General features: G+C 35.8%; 1 protein-coding gene and 1 long non-coding RNA gene across 3 annotated transcripts in view; one reads left to right on the top strand and one right to left on the bottom strand.

Annotated features, from left to right (window-relative positions):
* Positions 1–20048, top strand: part of PIK3C2G (phosphatidylinositol-4-phosphate 3-kinase catalytic subunit type 2 gamma) — a 326439-nt gene that overhangs the window by 282170 nt on the left and 24221 nt on the right. For both annotated transcript variants that reach the window (XM_029955770.1, XM_029955769.1), the window contains 2 exons: positions 6287–6362; positions 18402–18496. In XM_029955770.1, the coding sequence (XP_029811630.1) occupies positions 6287–6362; positions 18402–18496 (171 nt within the window). The remainder of the gene's footprint in view (positions 1–6286; positions 6363–18401; positions 18497–20048) is intronic.
* Positions 1–20048, bottom strand: part of LOC115305504 — a 36760-nt gene that overhangs the window by 3205 nt on the left and 13507 nt on the right. The window lies entirely within an intron of this gene.

Below are 20048 nucleotides of genomic sequence, written 5' to 3'. Positions count from 1 at the left end.
AAAATACATTCGGTTGAGTTCCATATGGAATTTCTAATCAGAGATGTCAAGTAGAAAATGGACTGTCTTGAGGGGAAAAGAAAGGCTGGAAATAAAAATATTGGAGTTGTCAGCAAATAATTGGTTTTCAAAGCCATAAGACTAGATGAGATTACTTAGAGTGAAATGTAAACATAAAAGAAGAGATCAGAGGAATAGACCTTACAGGACACCAACTTTAAAGTTTGAGAAGATGGGAGAGAATCAACAAGAGAGATTGAGAAAAATAGCAACCTGTTGGAGAGAGAAGTATCTTTTGCCTGGCATCCAAGAGAAATTTCATTTCAAAGAAGGAAAATCAGCTATTTCAAATACTACTGGTAGGTCAAAAATTGAGAATTGGCCACTGGATTTAGCAAAATGGGTATCATTGGTGAATTTAACAAGAACAGTTTGATGGGAGTGTTAGGAACAAAATTCTAATTAGAATAGTTTCAAAAGAGACGCTTGAGTGGCTCAGTTGGTTAAATGTCTGAGTTCTGACGTTGCCTCAGGTAATGGTTTCATGGTTCATGAATTCAAGTTCCATGTTGGGCTCTGGACTGTCAGTCCAGATTTCTCTTTTGGGATTCTCTGTATCCTCTCTCTGCCCCTCCCCAACTCCTGCTCTCATTCTCTTTTGTGCTCTCTCTCTCTCTCTTTCTCAAAAATAAGTAAACCTAAAAAAAAAAAAAAGAGGTTCAAAAGAGAATATAAAAAGAGGAATTTGGGGCAAAAATAGAAAATTATCCTTTCAGGGGCTTTGCTCTAAGGATGAACAGGAATAAGAAAGTGTGCAGGGAAATATAAGTCAAGAAATTTTGTTTATTGAAATAAGTTATAGCCTATATGTAAGCTAGGAGGAAGATCTATCAAAGAAGTAAAAATTGGTGATAAGAGAAATGAGAACTTAGCCAGAGGCCAAAGTGTTGACCTTGAGTAGAGAAAAGAACATGAGATCTAGTGCCCAAATCAGTCTAAGATTAAAGCACAGACAGTCCACCCATGTAATGGAGGAAAGAGCAGAAATGAATTAAGATGATCAGGGCACCTGGGTGGCTCAGTCAGTTAAGCGTCTGGCTTCAGCTCAGGTCATGATCTCACAGTTCGTGGCTTCGAGCCCCACGTTGGGCTCTGTGCTGGTGGCTAGCTCAGAGCTTGGAGCCTGCTTCGGATTCTGTGTCTCCCTCTCTCTCTGACCCTCCCCTGCTTGTGCTGTCTCTCTCTGTCTCTCAAAAATAAATAAAAAACATTTTAAAAAATGAATTAAGATGATAGTTGGTGGAAGCTGATAAAAATTCTTTTCTGTTTCTATTTCTTCTATCAACTGGAAGACAGCCTGGAGAAGACTGAAAGAGGGAGAACGTGTTTAGACATGTTGAGGAATGAGGATAAGGTATATTAAATAGTCCTATAAGTGAGTAGAAGAATAAATGAACTAGTGACATGTCTAGAATTTCCAGAAAATCTTTTTTTTAATTTTTATTGTTTATTTATTTTTGAAGGACAGAGAGAGACTGCGTGAGCAGGGGAGGGGCAGAGAGAGAGGGAGACACAGAATCTGAAGCAGGCTCCACGCCCGATGTCAGCACAGAGCCCGATGGGGGCTCAAACTCACAAACTGTGAGATCATGACCTGAGCTGAAGTCAAATGCTCAAAGAACTGAGCCACCAAGTGCCCAGAACTGCCAGAAAATTTTAAACACCACCTTGAGGGTAGTGGATATGAGGCAATAGTAAGACCAGTTAGTGTGGTCGAGTGCTTTTCTCTAAGAACATTCAGCAGGCCTGTTACAAAGTTGGCAGAGAATAATCTAAGATGGGGTTTTTGACAGATAAATAATAAAATAAAGGGAAAGAGGGCCAAAGGAAGTGAAAGAAATATGCAATGGAGTTATTATATGTATCAACAATCGGACCCAAATTAGCCAAGAAGGGACATGAGAATATGAAAGGAATTATGACCAATGAAAAGGCCTTAGAGTCAACAGATTGTTTGAGTTATATAACCAGAGGGAATAAACTGGAAAGGAGCAAAATGGTGATTGTAGACTAGGAGGATAGAAATCAAGATAATGAAAGAGTTTTCTTCACTGACCAAGACAAGATCAAGGGAATAGGAGTGAGCGTCTGAGTAGGATGCAGAACAACATCAATAGATGAGAGGAGTTAAAAAACAAAGGATCTACCACAGAAAAGGATAATTTGTGTAAATATTAAGCATAAAATAAAAGCATAAAATGGGGCACCTGGATGGCTCAGTTAGTTGAGTGTCTGACTCAATTTCAGGACAGGTCATAATCCCAGGGTTGTGACAGAGCCCGTGCTGGGCTCCATGCTGAGCACGGAGTCTACTTGAGATTCTCTCTCTCTGCCCCTCTCCCCAGTCTCTCTAAAACAAACAAACAAATAAATAAATGAAGTAAGTAAAACACAAAACATATTTTTAAAATAAATAAAATAAGTGAATTATGACAAGAACTATTGAAGAAAATGATACTGTTCTAGGGTGGAAAATGTTCAAGGAATGAAGGTCAGTGACCTACGGACAAGTAGACAAGTGCAACAGCAAGGGGGGGTGGGGAGAGCAGTAGGGTCAGCAGACATGATCTGCAAAGCAGGGTATTTTTGTAAAAGAAGAAAGAATGGAGGTTAGAAGAGCAAGGAGACGTGAGGAGGATACTCACCCCACCACCAGGACCAGGCTGATAAAGGGAATGGGAGAAAACGTAAATGCCATTTAGAGATTTAATAAGAAAGCAGAATGGAATGCTGAGAAAATACAATATGTTGAGCATATAAGGAATCTTGCTGATGATATCCTTCAAAACTGGCTGCTGCCTTTTCTTTCCCTCCACAACGCTGCACTGTCACCTTTCTAAAAATATCTGATTGTGATGCTTTTCTGCTTAACATTGATCAATAGGTCACAGTAGTTTCTGGTTTCTGTAGAACCAGGGTGCTCTAGGACTCTGTAGCCATATCTCCCACCTGTCTCCCACATGCATTCTTCCCATCTATAGGCCATTGGCAATGATAACACAGGTAACACAGGGTTTGTTTGGTTGGTTGGGTTTTGGGTTTTGTGTATTTGTTTTGCTTTGTTTTGGTTTTGGTACTAGTTTCAATCAGTGAATCACTTATGCTATCTAATATTCAGCTTTCTCACTTCTAGAATAAAGTAATTAAATTCAGAGTTGTTCCCCACCCCCATCCCCCACCCTGGGAGACTATTACCTTTTGAAGAATTAAGCAGGAAAGAAACATTCTTCATAATGTGAGAACCTCTTACATATTGCAGGACATTTAGGATAAGTGACCTTGCCCATTAATTGCCAATTGAATCCTCTGAGACAACCAAAACTGTCTCAGACCACACATTTTCTAGGCACCTCATATTGTAGGGTAGTGAGTAAAATGCACGCCACCCAGTTAAATTGAATTTTAGATAAACTATATCTTTTTAGAATAATTATTGTTGCAAATATTGCATGGACATCCTCTGTTTTTATTTGCTATATCTGCCAGCCCTACATATGGGAAACACTGCTAAGTAGCATTATACTTAGAGTTCATGTAAAAATGACACCTGTAATGTTGCTCAGTATACAACCTATACAATTAAGTGTAGCCATACTGCTTGGGGGTCAATACAAACCCAAATAAGAACACTGATCGAAGTTATTAGTAAGAACAATTGTACTATAACTCAAACTCTCTAGTGGTGCAATGTGCTAAAAAGCAGTGGGAGGCATGCATTTGAGTAAAGTCAAGTCTGAGAAATTTTCAAAATTAATTATTTTAAGATCACTTTTCCTCTCCCCTTCATCTCTTTTATTGATTTCTCCCTCCATTGACATGGAGTCATGTTTCGCCTCAAGAATTAAAACAATCTTGTTACAATAAGGAATTAGTATTTAGTATGTCACCCACACCCAGAATTACAAATGAGGATTTCAAGGATATGACAGTGTAAACACAAGGGAATAATTGGCTAGTGGTGACATTTCAGACACTAATTGGGAAGATATTCTGCCTACAATTGAAGTTTAATAACCATTGGAGGGTAAGGCCAAAATGTCGCCAGAGAAGAATAATTGACTAGTTGTGAAAAGGCCAAAGAAGGTCAAATTTTCTTCAACAAATTCTGCACAGTCTGAAGTTTGACTTTAAGCTTTCAAAATTAAAAAAAAGAAAGCTTGATTTGGTCAGCATCCTGAATATGGATACATTTCATGATGATAGATTCTTATTAAGCAAGTCCACAAGAAAGTAATACACAGAGATCAAAATTTTGGTAATTAACTAACTTACACCAATGTATAAAACTGCTACACACATAACAATATTTGCTTTGGAAAACCAATGTATTCTATATCGAAAAACAGATCTCAGTTCTGGTTAATAAATATTTATTGAGCAAAAATGCTGTATTAGATATGAATAAATAAATGGCAATTCCTGCTCCTGATATTTTATTGACAAGGCTAAAAGAGTAAAAAGAAAGCACGTGATAAACCTTGGGCAAATGGGTGGATAGGTGTGGAAAGGATGGATAACGGAGCATGTAGGAAGACAAGGAGGTGAGAGAGCCTGCACACTTGAGGAAATAAATATAATTCAGTATAGTTAAGCATGAAGTCTTGGAAGAGAAATGGTGGGAGACGAAGAGGGGAAATGAGCAAGATCCCAATCAAGAAATATCTTACATCCTTGTGAAGCAGTTGGCCTCTTTCATAAGAGCAATAAGGAGCCACTGGTGGGTTTAAGCAGTTAACTGTTAGATTTTTATTTTGAAAGATCAGTTTGACAATGAAGTGGAAAATAAATTGGATTAAAAGGTAGCAAGGTAAGAGTTGGGAATCCCTGTTGTAATTTAGGTGGGAAGTGAGGATGCTGGAACTCAGAAGCATACCTAGAAAGAAGAAACGGGTAGTTGAGATATTTATGAATTGATATCAATAGGGGGCTTAGCAATAAATATTATGTGTGGGATAAGGAACATTGGAGAGTCTAAAAAGATACACTCTATTTTGAACCTGGACATAGAAAGAAGTAGCAAATTGAGAGCAAAGAAAATGCACTTACTGGTGTACTTTTTGGTTGTAATTGTCCTTAGAATGGCTGAGAAGCCAAAACATAGGCATTTTGATATAGAGGGCTGAGGCTCTGGAGACAGATCTGTGATGAAGGTTTAGATTTGCACATCATTGTAGAAGCCACCAAAAGGGATACCATCACCCAGAGAGAATGTGTCAGGAATGAGAGAGATGACCTGGAAGTGAAGAACACTAGAACTTAAATTATAAACAAAAGGAAAAGGAGCCTGGTAAAGGAAGAAAAAAGAAAAGAAAAGGTCTAGAAAGAGATGACAAGACAAATGAAAGCAAAGCTGAGACAACCTAGTATCATAAAAGCAAATGATAGAGAGTTTTTCCACTAAAAATGCAGTAGCTATATAAAAGCTAAGAAAATCCCCATTGGATTTGGGGGGATGAAGACATTAAAAAAGAAAAAGTTGTTAGAGATGATGGTTAAGAGCATTTTTGGAGGATGACTAGTGGCAGAAATCCTGAGTGCTGTAGGTCATAGAGTAGAAATTGAGGTGAAACCGGTATGAATGTTGGCAGCTCTTCCCATAGGTTTGTGTCAAGGAGGAGGGAAAATAACAACATTCGAAAGGGGCATTAGTGACAAGGGATTATTTATGTGTGAATATACTTTGTGTGATTTGACTCTTCTATTTGCTAGTTGTTAAAATGGAGAGACTACTATGTGCAGATGATAAAGGAAGAAGGTAAAGTTACTAACATACAGACTGAGATATTTCTTAAGGTTCCCGAGGAGGAAGGAATAGAATCTAGGATAGTGAAGGGATCAGCATTGGGTGCGGTCATACTTAGCTAGGGCCACCATAGCAAAGTACCACAAGCTGATTTAACCACAGGTTATTTAGTGGACAGAAATAGGTCATCTCATGTTCTTGGAATCTGAAAGTCTGAAGTCAAGGTGCCAACAAGGTTGTTTCCTTCTAAAAGCGGTGAGGGAAGAATCTGTTCTAGGCCTCTCTCCTTGACTTCTAAAAGGCTATCTTCTGCCTATGTCTCTTCACACTGTCTTTCCTACATGAATGCCTGTGTCTAAATTTTCTCTTCTTATAAGACCACTAGTCATATTGAATTAGGGGTCCATCCTCTACTAGCGAATAGAAGCAACAAATAAATATAAGATATGAAGAAATATTATTTTTTGTCTTTTTTTTCTTCAGAGCGATTGTGTGCTTAGTTTTTTCCTCTCTGAGCCTGCGCAACTAACAACTGAAGAGTCATCACTTGTGGACCTAGGCAAGTAATTTTATCATTACTACTATGTACAATTTTTAAGTTTCAATATAATTGAGCAAAAAATCAAAACTATGTATTTTTTCAACTTTCAAATTAAAATCTTTTTAAAGAATAAGCTTAAAGGATCTTTTCTATTTCGAAAGCTTTTTGACCCCTTAGAATATGTCTAAGTTAAATTAAACTGAGATGTGTTTGTCCAATTATGATAACTACATGATGTCACACTACTAACTCATGTCAATTAATTGTGCTTTGAGGTGGAATTGCATGTCAGAGACAGAGTTCCTGTTTTCCCCTGCAGGTAGGTCTTCCAGGTCACACAACATCTTAGGAAGCAAAGAAAATAAATATTGGGCAGTAATAATGATTATGAATTATCTAGCCATTTCACACTTATCTCTTAAAGCTCAGTAATTACTCTACCTCTCTTACGAAGTCTTCTTTTACCACTTGGATCCCAAACTAGCTCAACAATTATCCACCCTATTCTCCACCAAATGTGTATTAATCCTAATGAAGTTTCTTTTAGCATTTCTCCTAGACTGGCAGAGAATCTTTTTGAATGTCCCATTAATTTTAAGTGTCTGTAATATAATTCCATTGTCAGTAGCTATCAAATACTGATACTAGTTTTTATCTCACGCAAGATTTGCAAGCCCATAATTTGCTAGACCTCATCTTCCTTTCCTTCGCAGCTCTCTGACTTTATTTAATCCATATCCCACTTGTGATTCTTTGCCTTTAAGATCAGACCCATGGGCTTCTGACCTCTGCTTGTATCTGACATTGTAGTTACTTACCCTTATGTGCACAGTTCTATACAACCAGATCAAGCTGAATAGTGTAATTGCTTATTAAGTTGTATATTTATGTGTGTGTGTCAGCCTGCTTTTTCTGTTAGACTGAAGTAACTCAAAACTGAGCACTCGCTTCCCCACTATTCATTGCTCTGTATTACAAACTCCAAATTAATATGAAAATAGTACTTCTCTCCTTCCCATGTAATTTACTTGTTTGACATCACTCTCTAAGACATTTTGCTTATATAGGCAAACCATAAACATTATTATTAAGTAAATATTAGGTAATTTCTTACAATTTATAGCATGTATCTAAAGAATGATGCCCCCCCAATATTTCCTTTTTCTTGTTATGATACGCATCTAACACATATCTTTTTTTAAAAAATACTGTTAGCTGGGGATAATTTTTACCATTAGCATTTATAAATTTGAATTAACAAGATTAAAAAACATAAGGTTGCTGATTTCTAGAGTTATAAGACTTTTTAAAGAGTCATAGGTTAACCTCTGTTCTGTCATAAAAGTTCTTAAAGAAAATTGTTTCTCTGTGAATCAAAAAATTAAACTGTGGATCACAATCAAATTTGTAGTTTTCCTGAGGCATTATTTCTCTGTTGGGTGTTTGAAGTACATAAACATACAAAAAATCAGGATTCCTGTAAAAAATAAAGTATTGGAAAATGTAAAATCATTTGATTTTTTTTCTCATTTGCTTATTTCTTACTACATCTATAATACTCAAGACTTGTTTTGACAGAGTGATGATGGACAAAAGATTTGATTCTCAATATTTGGCTGCATATGAAATACAACCTCTTGTTTTAAAACAAAAACAACAAAACACAGGGGCGCCTGTTGGTTAAGCATCTGACTTCAGCTCAGGTCATGATCTCACAGCTCATGGGTTCAAGCTCCGCATTGGGCTCTGTGCTGACAGCTCAGAGACTGGAGCCTTCTTTGGATTCTCTGTGTGTCTCTCTCTCTGCTCGTCCCTCACTCATGCTCTGTCTCTCTCTCTCTAAAAAACAAATAAATGTTAAAAAATTATTTTTTAATAAATATAAAAATGTTTGTTTATTTCGAGAGAAAGAGAGAGAGAGCATGTGCGCACAGGGGAGGGGCAAAATGAGGGAGAGAGAGAGAGAGAGAGAGAGAATCCCAAGTAAGCTCTACTTTGTCAGTGCAGAGCCAGACACTGGGCTCTAACTCAACAAGCCATGAGATCATGACCTGAACCACATCAAGAGTCTGATGTTTAACCAACTGACCCACCCAGGTATCCCAAGATTTGTCTTTTAAAGTACCAATCCAATCATCACTCTTCGTACTGGACACTTTCCCTTGGCTTCCCATTGCCTTTAGGCAGGGCCAAGTTCACAGGTTGTGACCAGGGCAGTCACACTAAGCACAGTGCTTAGAAGGGTCCTGCACTTGGTTTAATACTCTGCTGTCACTGTCTTAAAATTCTTAATAATTTTTGTAAAGGGGGACCCTGCATTTTAACTTTGCATTTTCATATCTCCGAGCCTCACAAATTATATAGCTGCCCCTGCCCTTAGGATAAAGATCAAAATCATCATGATGGCATCGCAGCGGAATCTGGCATCCCCCAATTTCCCTTTCCAGCCCTAATATCAGACCCTTTCCTATCTTGGTTCTTGTCTTTTCCCAGTTCCTCAACTAAGACAAGCATCCCAGCACCTGACAGATGCACCTTTCTCAGCCTGGACCACTTGGTTCCCATTCTACCTTCTCTTTTCTTCTTCTTCTTCTTCTTCTTCTTCTTCTTCTTCTTCTTCTTCTTCTTCTTCTTCTTCTTCTTCATTATTATTATTTGTATCCTTCAGATCTCATTGAAATTGTCTTTGCTCTTTACTCCTAAAATGCTTTTTCTTCAAAATTATTGCAATGATGATTACAGCTTTGTGTGCTTCTTTGTAGGCTAGCAGTCCAGGAAGATATAATTCATGACTATATTGTTCACCACTGTATCCCCAGGGCTTAGCATAGTGTATTCCCTACTATAGATTCACTCTCCATAAATAATTACTGAATAAATGATTGATGACAGAAAGAACATGGGAGACATATTTATATTCTCTACCAAGATAGCTTGTTGTTTTTATTAAAAGGACAAAAGAGAAGAAAACTAAAATCCCAAATCATACCACTCCTCCCACACTTCCCACTTCCTGTGGCAGTCCCCAGGCACAAGGACTTCACTGCCTCCCAATCACCAGAATTCTCTTGAAGATTTCTAGATTTCTCTAGAAAAGAAATCTTCTAAAAATTATCGCATTAAATATGGACTCAATCAGACTCACCCAAAGTGCTACCCAGAAAGTTGCTGCAGTTTATCTTGTGTATTCTTTAACTATCTAATGGCATGATCCTCTATACTGTCCCCAAATTAATAGAGGGCCCATGCCAAATAGTACCTCCACAAAAATATGAATTTATCTATCCTCCACCAGTACAAAACACTGACATGGAGAAGATAGATTTTATTGTCAAGGTATAGTGACAATTGCATAGGTAATGGAGTAGAACATGATCAAAGACAACAGTTGTCAGAGTTGAGAGAATGAATTAATGAGCATGTTTGGATGCCATTGGTAATTACAAATGGTTGCAAACAGGAGCTTTCAATCATTACCTCACATCACTACCTCCAGCTGGAGATGTTATTAATAAAAGGGAATGGTTTCCATGGCAGAGTCTCTGGTTAATGTTACAGCTACTCACTCTAGCAGAACTTAGTCAATTATCTATCTACTGGAGTACGCTACCCAGGTTTTCACTGTAACTTTTAATGAGATGGAAGGACAAGAAAGGGAGGGCTAGGGCTACTTAGAATGAACTCCTTCTATTAGGTTGTTTTTGAAAGTTGAAAGCTTTAAAATATTATGCATTTCCTATATTATATGATATAATACAATACCATGTTTCCAATTAGAAAATTATTTTAGATATGGCTAATGTGGGCAAGAAAAGATGAAAAGAAGATGAGAGCTAGAAGACTCTCTCTAGTTACTTTATTTCTAATAGCTGAACATCAGAAGATATCACTGAAATCTAACAAATCAAGCAATAAAAAAATCATAGCACATGTACTATTAGTGTTAGGGAAACACTAAGAAAGATCATAACATTGGATATAATTAGGTGATAGATGAAAGTCGAGTGCAAAATGTTATACACATGAATTTTATATCTGTCTCTATCAGGAAACAAATATTGTCAAAAAAAATAAAAGTCTAGGAATACTAAATAAAAGTACCCCTAGAACAAAAGTAAAAGTTTTCTAAGTATTACAAGTACATAAAATAAGAAACAAATTACTTAGCCAAAAATTTTTTTAAAAATCATAAAAACAAAAATGTTGTATTTCTTTAATAACATAAAACAATAACAGAAAATGAATCAATTGTATTGATCAATAGAAATGGTCTTAAAGTTATCTATAAGAAAAAAAAATGTCCAATTGGAGTAAAAGTATAAATCATAACTCTATATTTTATGTAAAAACACACCTAAGACAAAATGATTTTTAAAAATTAAAACTTAAACTCTAAGCACAGGTATATTAGGACATGGAGACCAGAGTAATAATCTTAATAAAGAAAAGGTGGCAGTTAGGCCAAGAAGCATTGAATTAAACAAGAATGCAACTTAATCATAAGTACAATTCTCAATAAAGATATGAGTAGTTATGACCACATATCAACTATATGACAGCAACATATATAAAGCAGAAATTATGGAATATTCAAGGAAAAATACACAAAAACAGACTGGTTTTTCTAATATTCTAACTTCCTTTGATTTATGAAAGATTGATTGAAAAAAATGAGTAAGATACAGGGGCACCTGGGTGGTTCAGTCGGTTAAGTGTCAACTTTGGCTCATTAAGCATCTGACTTTGGCTCAGATCACGATCTCCCAGTTTATAGGCTAGACCCTGCTTCAGATTCTGTCTCCCTCTGTGTCTGCCCCTCCCCTGCTTGTGCTGTTTCTCTCTCTCTCTCTCAAAAATAAATAAAATCATTAAATTTTTTCAAATAAGTAGATACAAAAGACACTAAATAATGAAACTATTAAGGAAAAATTGATTATATAAAACCCTTTATTCTTTATTCTGAAAATCATGAAAATAGATATATATTAGGCCACAAAGAAAATTTTAATGAATCTTCAAAAGTAGATATAGTAAAGACACATTTTCTAATTATGAGAAATTAAGGTGAAAAATTAATTTTAAAAATTCAGAAAGCTAATAGATAGTTAAGTTTAGATATTTATGAAAACAAAGCTCTCATAAACAACTCTTGGGCCAAAGGACTTAAAGCACAAAATGGCAAAATTTCTAAAGAATAACAATACATCTCAGAAACCATGGGAGAAAGATAAACCAATGCTCAATAATTGGAACATCTGGACCACAAAACAAAACAAAGGGGTACAAAAAGAAAAGTAAACGATGAAGATTCAAGTAGAGATTAATGAGTTAGAACACAGAAAACAGAATAAATAAATCTGGAAGTTAAAAATAAAATAAAAAGGCCAATGGCTAATCTAATCAAAAGACTGGGTGCAGGGACACCTCAGTGACTCAGTCCATTAAGCATCTAACTTTGCCTCAGATCATGATCTCATGGTTTGAAGGTTCAAGCCCCATGTGGGGCTCTGTGCTGACAGCCTGGAGCCTGCTTCAGATTCTGTCTCCCTCTCTCTTTCTGCCTCTCCCCCACTCATCCTCTGTCCCTGTCTCTTCCAAAAATAAATGAACATTAAGAAGAATGGGGGCAAATACAAATATATAAAATACAAAAAGAGAATCAAGAAGCAACTATAGAAAAAGATGAAATTGAAGAATAGTTGGAGACTACTTTGTTCAAGCCTACAAGACACAAATTACTCACTCTAGAAAAGATCAAGTCTGATAGGAAAAAAAGCTTCAAAAAGCAACCTTTAGAACAGTGTCAAGTTCAGAAGATTTCCACAGAAATTCTACAAAACCTTTAGAAAGTAGGTAATTCCACTGTTAAACAATTCCAGAGCAGAGAAAAGTAATGTTTCCATATTATTCTAATGAAGCATATAAAGTACTTATGCCAGTAGCTTCAAGGAATACAAGAATAGCAAAAAAGAAATCACAGCCTAATCTCACTTCTGAGTATCAATGGAAAATTCTAAATAAAATATTTGCCAAAAAATCCACTAGCACACTAAAGGAATGAAATTCACCAGGAGCAAAAATGCAAAAATCATTCAATAGTGGTAATATACAGTATACATGTTATCTTAAAAGACTTAAAGAGGAAAATCAAATGGTTGTCTCTATAGAGCCTGAAAAGGCACTTGAGATTTCAGTAAACTTTCTTGGCAAAGCACTCAAAAATAAGTGGGTAATGCTTTAACATGAGGAAATGTATCTATCTTGGCTATCCAAAGCCCACATCAGACATGACAAAGAAACAGTGGAAAAGCATTTCCACTAAAGTATAAAATAAGACACTATGCCCATGATCATCATGATTACCAACAGTTGGCTCACTCATTCACCTCCTTCAGGTCTTTGCTCAAAATTAACCTTCTCTGGGCACCTAGTGTCTCAGTCAGTTAAGCAGACTGGTTTCAGCCCAGGTCATGATCTCATGGTTCTTGAGTTTGAGCCCCGCATCAGGATCTCTGCTGTTAGAAGAGAGCCTACTTCAGATCTTCTATCCCCATCTCTCTCTACCTCTTCCCCATTCACACATGTGTTCTCTCTCTTTCTCAGAAATAATAAATTAAAAAAAATAAAAAACAGTGACCTTCTCAATGAGAAGTACACTGATCATCCCATCTGAAGTTGCAAACTGATTCTTATTCTGTTAGTCCTCAGTGCCTTCATCATGTTCTGGGGTGGGTTTTTTTTCTTATCTTTATCATATTCAGCTTATTATAAACTTTATTCTTTATTAAGTGTTTTTGTTTTGTATATCTCCCAGGCTACTATAGACATACCAAGAGAGAAATTTTCTCTAACCTGTTTCAAGGGCCTAGAACAGTGCCTTGTCCATAAGAGATCCGTAAATATTTGTGAAATGATTGTATGAAATTGAAAAAAAAAACCTTAGAAACAAAGTTTGTCAAAGACAAAACTAAAAATATCTGCCAGTAAAATAATTACATACCTAGAAAAATAAGAATCAACTAAGAATCTATCACAAATGATGAAAAATCAATAAAGGTATCAGGTACCAAATTGATGTATAGATAAAGATATGATGAAGATAGAAGATCCCAGGGGCACCTGGGTGGCTTAGTTGGTTAAGCATCCAACTGTTGATTTGGCTTAGGTCATGATCTCACAGTTCATGAGATTGAGCCATGCTTCTGACTCAGTGCTAACAACAGAGTCTGCTTGGGATTCTTTCTCTGCCCCTCCCCCACTGCTCTCGCCCGCGCGAGCGCGCGCGCTCTCTCTCGAGATAAATAAATAAACTTAAAAGAAAAAGTAGAAGATGATAGATTCCACCTACAATAGCAGGGTAAAAAATACCTAGGAATAAATTGAACAGGAAATATGCAAGATCAAATGAAGAAAACTTTAAAGTATTAGCGAGGGATTTCAAAGATGCTCTGAAAAAATGGAAAGACCTACGAGCATGCTCTTGTATAGGAAGATTATGGACAGGATCATGAATCCTATGTCAGATATTTCTGATCAAATTTTGAATATAATTTTAAAAAATATTAATAGAGTTATTTTTAATTAGATAAATTAATTCTACAGTTCATAAACAAAAACAAATAAAGGCCAGGAAAATTTAGCAAAAGTAGAGAAGTAATACTAGCACTATAAAACACATTACAAAGTCTTGATAATTGAAACAGTGTAGAGTTGACCTAAAAATGATAAATATCTAGAACATAATATATTGTCCTAAATAGAGTCAAATACATTCAGACCACACATTTAACATGTGGTCAAACCACTAAGAAAAATTCAGTAAATAGTGATGAGATAGCATAGTTCACAACATATGCCAGGATAAGTACCAAATGGAAGAAAAAATTTAAATGTAAATAATAAATCCATATATAACAAAGAAAATTTAAAAATCTTTTATAATCTGAAGATGAGCTGGTAATGTTCTGACTATAAATCCAGAAGCCATAATAATTTTGCATGATATAAAAAACTATAGCAAAGTTTTAAAAAATTCAAAGACAAATGACAAAATGGGTGAAATATTTGCAACTTATTATAAAGAATTGGTTGTTGAATATAACCATCTAGAAATTGGTAAGAAAAAGACCAACAAGGAAATAGAAAATTATGTAAAGAATATGAAAAGACGTACACACAAAAAAATACAAAGGCTCTTAGGTAAAAGAAAGGGTCCTCCAACTCACTCATAATAAAAATGCAAATTAAAATTACACTGATACCATTTTTAACTCCTCATATTAGGCAAAAATTCAAAAAATTAATTAATATGCTTGGTTACAAATCAGCAGGCACTCTTACACACTGCTGGTGGTAATGCAAATTGGTACAACCTCCATGGAAGGTGATTTGGCAACATTTATCAAAATTACAAATGCTAATACCCTTTGACCAGCAATTCTGCTGTTGGAAATTTATCCTATAATATTTGTATATAGGTACAAAATGACATGCATACAAAGCTGGAAAACATTGGAAACTGCCTACACGCCCATCAATGGGGAACTGGTTAAAAAAGTTATGGTATCTCACATAACGAAATTATATTCAACTATATTTTTAAAAAGAAATAAGCTCTGTGTTATTATTAAAATTTCTCCAAGATCTTTGTGAAGAATAGTAAATAGGCTATTCCTTTTGTGGAAAGGGGAAGAGGGAATAAAAATACTTATTCAGATTTGCTTATGTGGAGAAACTGTGGAAGGAGAAGTGTCCCTCTGGAGGGACATATGGAGACTCATGAAAGAATGGAGAAGGACCTGGGTGGACAGGTGTTAGGAATGGGGGAAGCTGTTTTGCCGTCTACTTTTAAAGTACATTTTTATTTTTTAATTATATGACTATATTATCATCTGACAAAAGTTAGGTTTTGAAATGCTATTTTTTAACATTAATGGACACATTCTGCATAACGAGTGCGGTATTATCTGCTAGAGTGCCACACATTCAAACATTTCAACACAATCATCCTTAGGATCAAACAGAGAGAGCGTAAGCACATGCGGGAGGCAGAATGACAGGATGAGCTGTCCGCACAGCACAGAGCCTCAGGCAGGGCTCAGATTCACCAACCATGAACCATGACCTGAGCAAACTCATGACCTGAGTCAAGAGTCAGACACCCAACTGACTGGGCCACCCAGGTGCCCCACTAGTTCTTAGGGTTATTATAAATGTTTGGATTATATATAATCAGATTCTCCAGACTAACTTGAAGCAGAAAGTCAAAATATTCTAGCGTCTTCATGTTCATATGAAACTATTCTCAAAATTCTCCCTCTCTGGGTTCTTGATTTAAACTCTTTCCCTTAGATTATTGCCCCCTTGTTTGCCCCTTTACAGCATGATATTTAAGAACACAGACTTCTGAGATCATTTACCCCTGCATGGCTTATTGTCTGTGTGACTTGTGAACAAATGCTTCCATCCGCACATGTGTAAAGTGAAGGTAACACAAACTTTATAGAATTGCTGTGAGGATTGAGTGAGTTCGTATAAAGCTCTCAGCCCAATGTTTGGCATATGGTAAGAGTTCTAGTAATAGCTCTGCTATTACTGCACCGACTACTAAAACTTCCTGAAGGCCTCATTTTCACTGCGTTCTGAATTCCGCCATGAACTGATAGATACTGGTTTCTGATGTGGCATAAGAGTTTCAGAGTGGAATATCACCTTCAGTCAGTTGAAATAACAGTTATATGTTACTATATAGACACTCAATCATAAATTTATGCTAATTTCTTACCTTCAACTTAAAAGTCCTCTAATTAAACATATTGAGTTTCTAGACTATAATCTTTTCACACTTTAATTCAAAAATAATGTCCATCGTGCATCAAAAAGTCATCAGCATTTTTAACATGCTCATACCAAAAATCCAATTAATTTTTTTATTATGAATGCAATTTACCTCAGTACTACACTAGAATTATGCCATAGTACCTCTAAGTCATAATGTCCCTCAGTTGTTGTAGTCAAGATATTTTAAAGAAAAAAATTTATTATTTTTATGTAATTACCATTTCAGTTGTAAGAAACAATGTCAACTTTAATTATTTCAATATCAATAATGCACATTAACAATGACATTAATTAATATTACCTACAGCAGGAGCCCCTGAATAGCTCCATGGGTTAAGCATCAGACTCTTGATTTTGGCTCAGGTCATGATCCCACAGTTTGTGAGATCAAGCCCTCTGCAGGGCTCTGCACTGACAGCACAGAGCCTGGCTGAGACTTTCTTTCTTTCTTTCTCTCTCTCTCTCTCTCTTTCAAAATAAATAAATAAACAAAAAAAATTACCTACATACAATGTGTAAAACATGTAAAAATCTCTGGAAAGGAAACATACCAGTCAAGTTTAATTTCAATGGGTAGAAAGGATTACAGAGCTGAGACGGACTCAGCAAACAGTGTATACCACAGCAAGTCCACGGCAGGACACTGACAAACTTCTTGGTACCAATAAGCTTCTCTCCAACTTTCCTCAGAGAATATGCAATCAGAGATTGGCAATGGAAATATCAGAAAAAACTGCAAATTATGCTTGATCTTGGGGCTATAAACCAGTAATTTTTAATTAAAAAACTAAAGCCTTCATTTTATTGATGGAATTATATAACTTGAAAAAATAAGACTACTTTTGTTATTAAATAAAAGTTTAGTGTGACATTATGGAGCAGGTGCTGATTTATATACCTCTTGGGGACATGGGGGGAAAAGCCAGCCTGGAGGGAGATTAAAATCCACTACACAAATTGAGGCATGTAAGATAATAATTATGATACAAATATTAAGTGGTAAGTGCTGTGCTAGGGGAGTTCAGAGAAGAGATGACCACAGAGACTATTTTGCATTTTAATTAGTCCTTGTAGAAAGATAAAAGCTCAATAGCCAAAATGGTAGAAGAGGTCTTTTTATATAAAGAGAATGATATAGCAATGCCTGGAAGGAAATAGCAGAGCATGTTTGTAGAACTGAACGTACAGATTACAGTATGGAATAAAAACAGTGGGAAATAAAAAAACAGAAATATTCGATACAGGAAGAAGCAAAAATATAAGTCGGAGAAATTCAGATTTTTTTCATAAGCACTGGAAATCTATGAACAGTAGTTTGATTAAAAGAGTAATTTTATAGGGGCACCTGGGTGGCTCAGTCAGTTGAGCATCCCACCTTGGCTCACATTATGATCTCTAGTTCATGAGGCGAAGCATCCAATTGGCCTGCTGCTCAACACAGGAGCCCCTCTCTTTTTGTCTCTCCCCCACTCTCTCTTTCAAAAATAAATAAACAACAACAAAAAAGAGTAATTTTATAGAAGTTGCTGTAGGAAAATTATACTGGTAATTGTATACAAATAGATTTGAGTTCTGGGAGAGGGGAAGAGAATGTTCTAGTAGTTCAAACAAGATATATATTCATATAAGTCTGAACTGGGAGCTATGGAACTAGACAGGAAGAAATGAACGCAAATATATGGAGAAGACTGTTACTAATTACAAATATTTATTGAGAGATTAAATTGTGAAAACTTTTTGAATTTCTCAGTCATCTCAACTATTCTGAAGTAGGTAACTATTATCTCCACTTTAAGGAAGTCAATTAACTTAGTTATTATAACATAGTCTTAAATGTAGTGCTAGGACCCGAACTCCAGGCTTACTGACTTTTAAAGCCAACATTTTCTTGCTCATACTTATTGTACTTAACATTGAGAAATATGGAGCCAAAAATGGCATTGTTTTCAAATTTAAATAATTAGGAAAATAACCAATCAAAACAAACACAAAATCAATCAAAAATATAAGGAGAAAGGGATGGTTCAGGATCATTAAACAAAAATCCCATCTTCAATCAACTCAGTTCCCTAAAGAGTATTATGTTTTCTGCATGATCTGAAAAAATGTTTCTTTCGTACATTATTCATTGGTCCTGTTTTACTCTTTAAAAAGTCTAATTTATCCTGTGATGAACCACTTCCAATTTAACCCACTGAAATTCTATTGCTTTATCAGGTGAGAAGTTTCCTGACAAGACGCCTAAGGTGCAGTTAGTGATATCACATGAGGATGCGAAGCTGACCATACTAGTGAAACACATGAAAAACATTGTAAGTTTATTATTTCTAATGAGAAACATGTAAACCTACATTTAAAAATCACTTGCCTCCTTCAGGCAATTAATGTCAACATTAGTAAGAGGAATGGGGCCAGCCACCAAGTTTAAGTGAGCAACAGTGGGCCAATTACAATGTTCTGCCTCAGTATGATTGTGATCCCTGGGGTAAAGACTATAAAATATTTCACAGGCTAAGTCCTAGAATGAAAATTAGACTTTACTTACAGTGAAGTGTCAGGCCAAATCTAGCTAAAAAGGTTTGAAAATGCAGGAAGAGCTAGAGGATTATGGTCCACAGGGAGAAAAGCTAGGTCCCAAGAATTTACATCTTTCTCATCTTGCTGAGCTTAGTAGAAGATTAACTCATCTCTTTGAATAGTGCTAGCACTTTCTCTGTGAAGCCAGCAACTCTTAGGCTTTCCCCCCAGATGCCCATTGAGTACATTGAGTTTATGCCACTTGAACAGTTATTATGTTCTGATGTAATTGCTCAGAGACATATCTTTCCCCTCAAAAAATAGTATCTTGAGGACAGGAAACCCATCTTTATATACCAGAACATAGGACAACAATGGTAGTTAGCTTTAAAAAAAAAAAAAAAACCTGAAACCTACTCCATTATACCCTCTTCCTCTCTGAAGATGGATCAAGTCAGAGGCATGGATAGTAACTGGACCATGCCATTGAGTAACGGAGGGAGCATTCTGCATCACAGTATACTTGATTCATGGTCCAAGTCTGGATGCAGTAATCAGAAGGGGGTAACTCTAAGCTTTGCCACTTCTCCAGTCTTCCTCTAATCTACTCAAAGCAGGTCCTCCATATGGTAAAACTCCCCAAGAGATTCTCAATATATAGAGAAAGTCAGTAGTGCTATTTTGGCTTCTATCCCTTATAAATATAAATCTCAGGATGTGCTTGGAAAGACAGGAGCAAACTCTTTTCATTGTGATGTGATCTGGAACATATTAGAATTTAATAAATATCTGTTCAGTGAACAAATAGTTGGTATAATTTGCAGAGAGTACATCCATTACACACTTAGAATGAGCCAGCTATTGAAGGCTGCTTGTTTGTAAGTCTGTGGTGTTCATAATCAGCAATTTTTGAAATAGCTGGGCAAATATTATTAGATGTGTTTCTGTAGAACTTCAGTCATTAAAATAATTGTTTTCAATTGTTTTTTTAATAAAATAAGTCCTCTTAAATTAGAACAGGAGTTGTTTAAGAAATTCTTAGCCTGGGAAATGAAGATTCAATTAGGTACTATTTATGGCTATATGCATGTTCATAGACTTTAAGCATCTATATAAATATATGTGATAACGCAAGAGAATGTTAAGAAATGATGTTAATCAAGTTAACAGAACTTACAGTTACATGCTATATTACTGTTAATTGAAAATAATCCTCTTGGAAATTATATATTTACTCCAATAATGTCATTGCTCAAAATGTTTTAGAACACCCCTATTGACATTGTTTTTAGATCTGGCCTATAAACCACACAGTAAACTTGGTGATGTTACTCAATAGTCATGCCT

This window comes from Suricata suricatta, chromosome 10, assembly GCF_006229205.1.
Source record: "Suricata suricatta isolate VVHF042 chromosome 10, meerkat_22Aug2017_6uvM2_HiC, whole genome shotgun sequence".
Taxonomy (NCBI): Eukaryota; Metazoa; Chordata; class Mammalia; order Carnivora; family Herpestidae; genus Suricata; species Suricata suricatta.
Note: the sequence above shows the minus strand (reverse complement) of the source record. Positions and strands in the feature narration are given on the sequence as shown.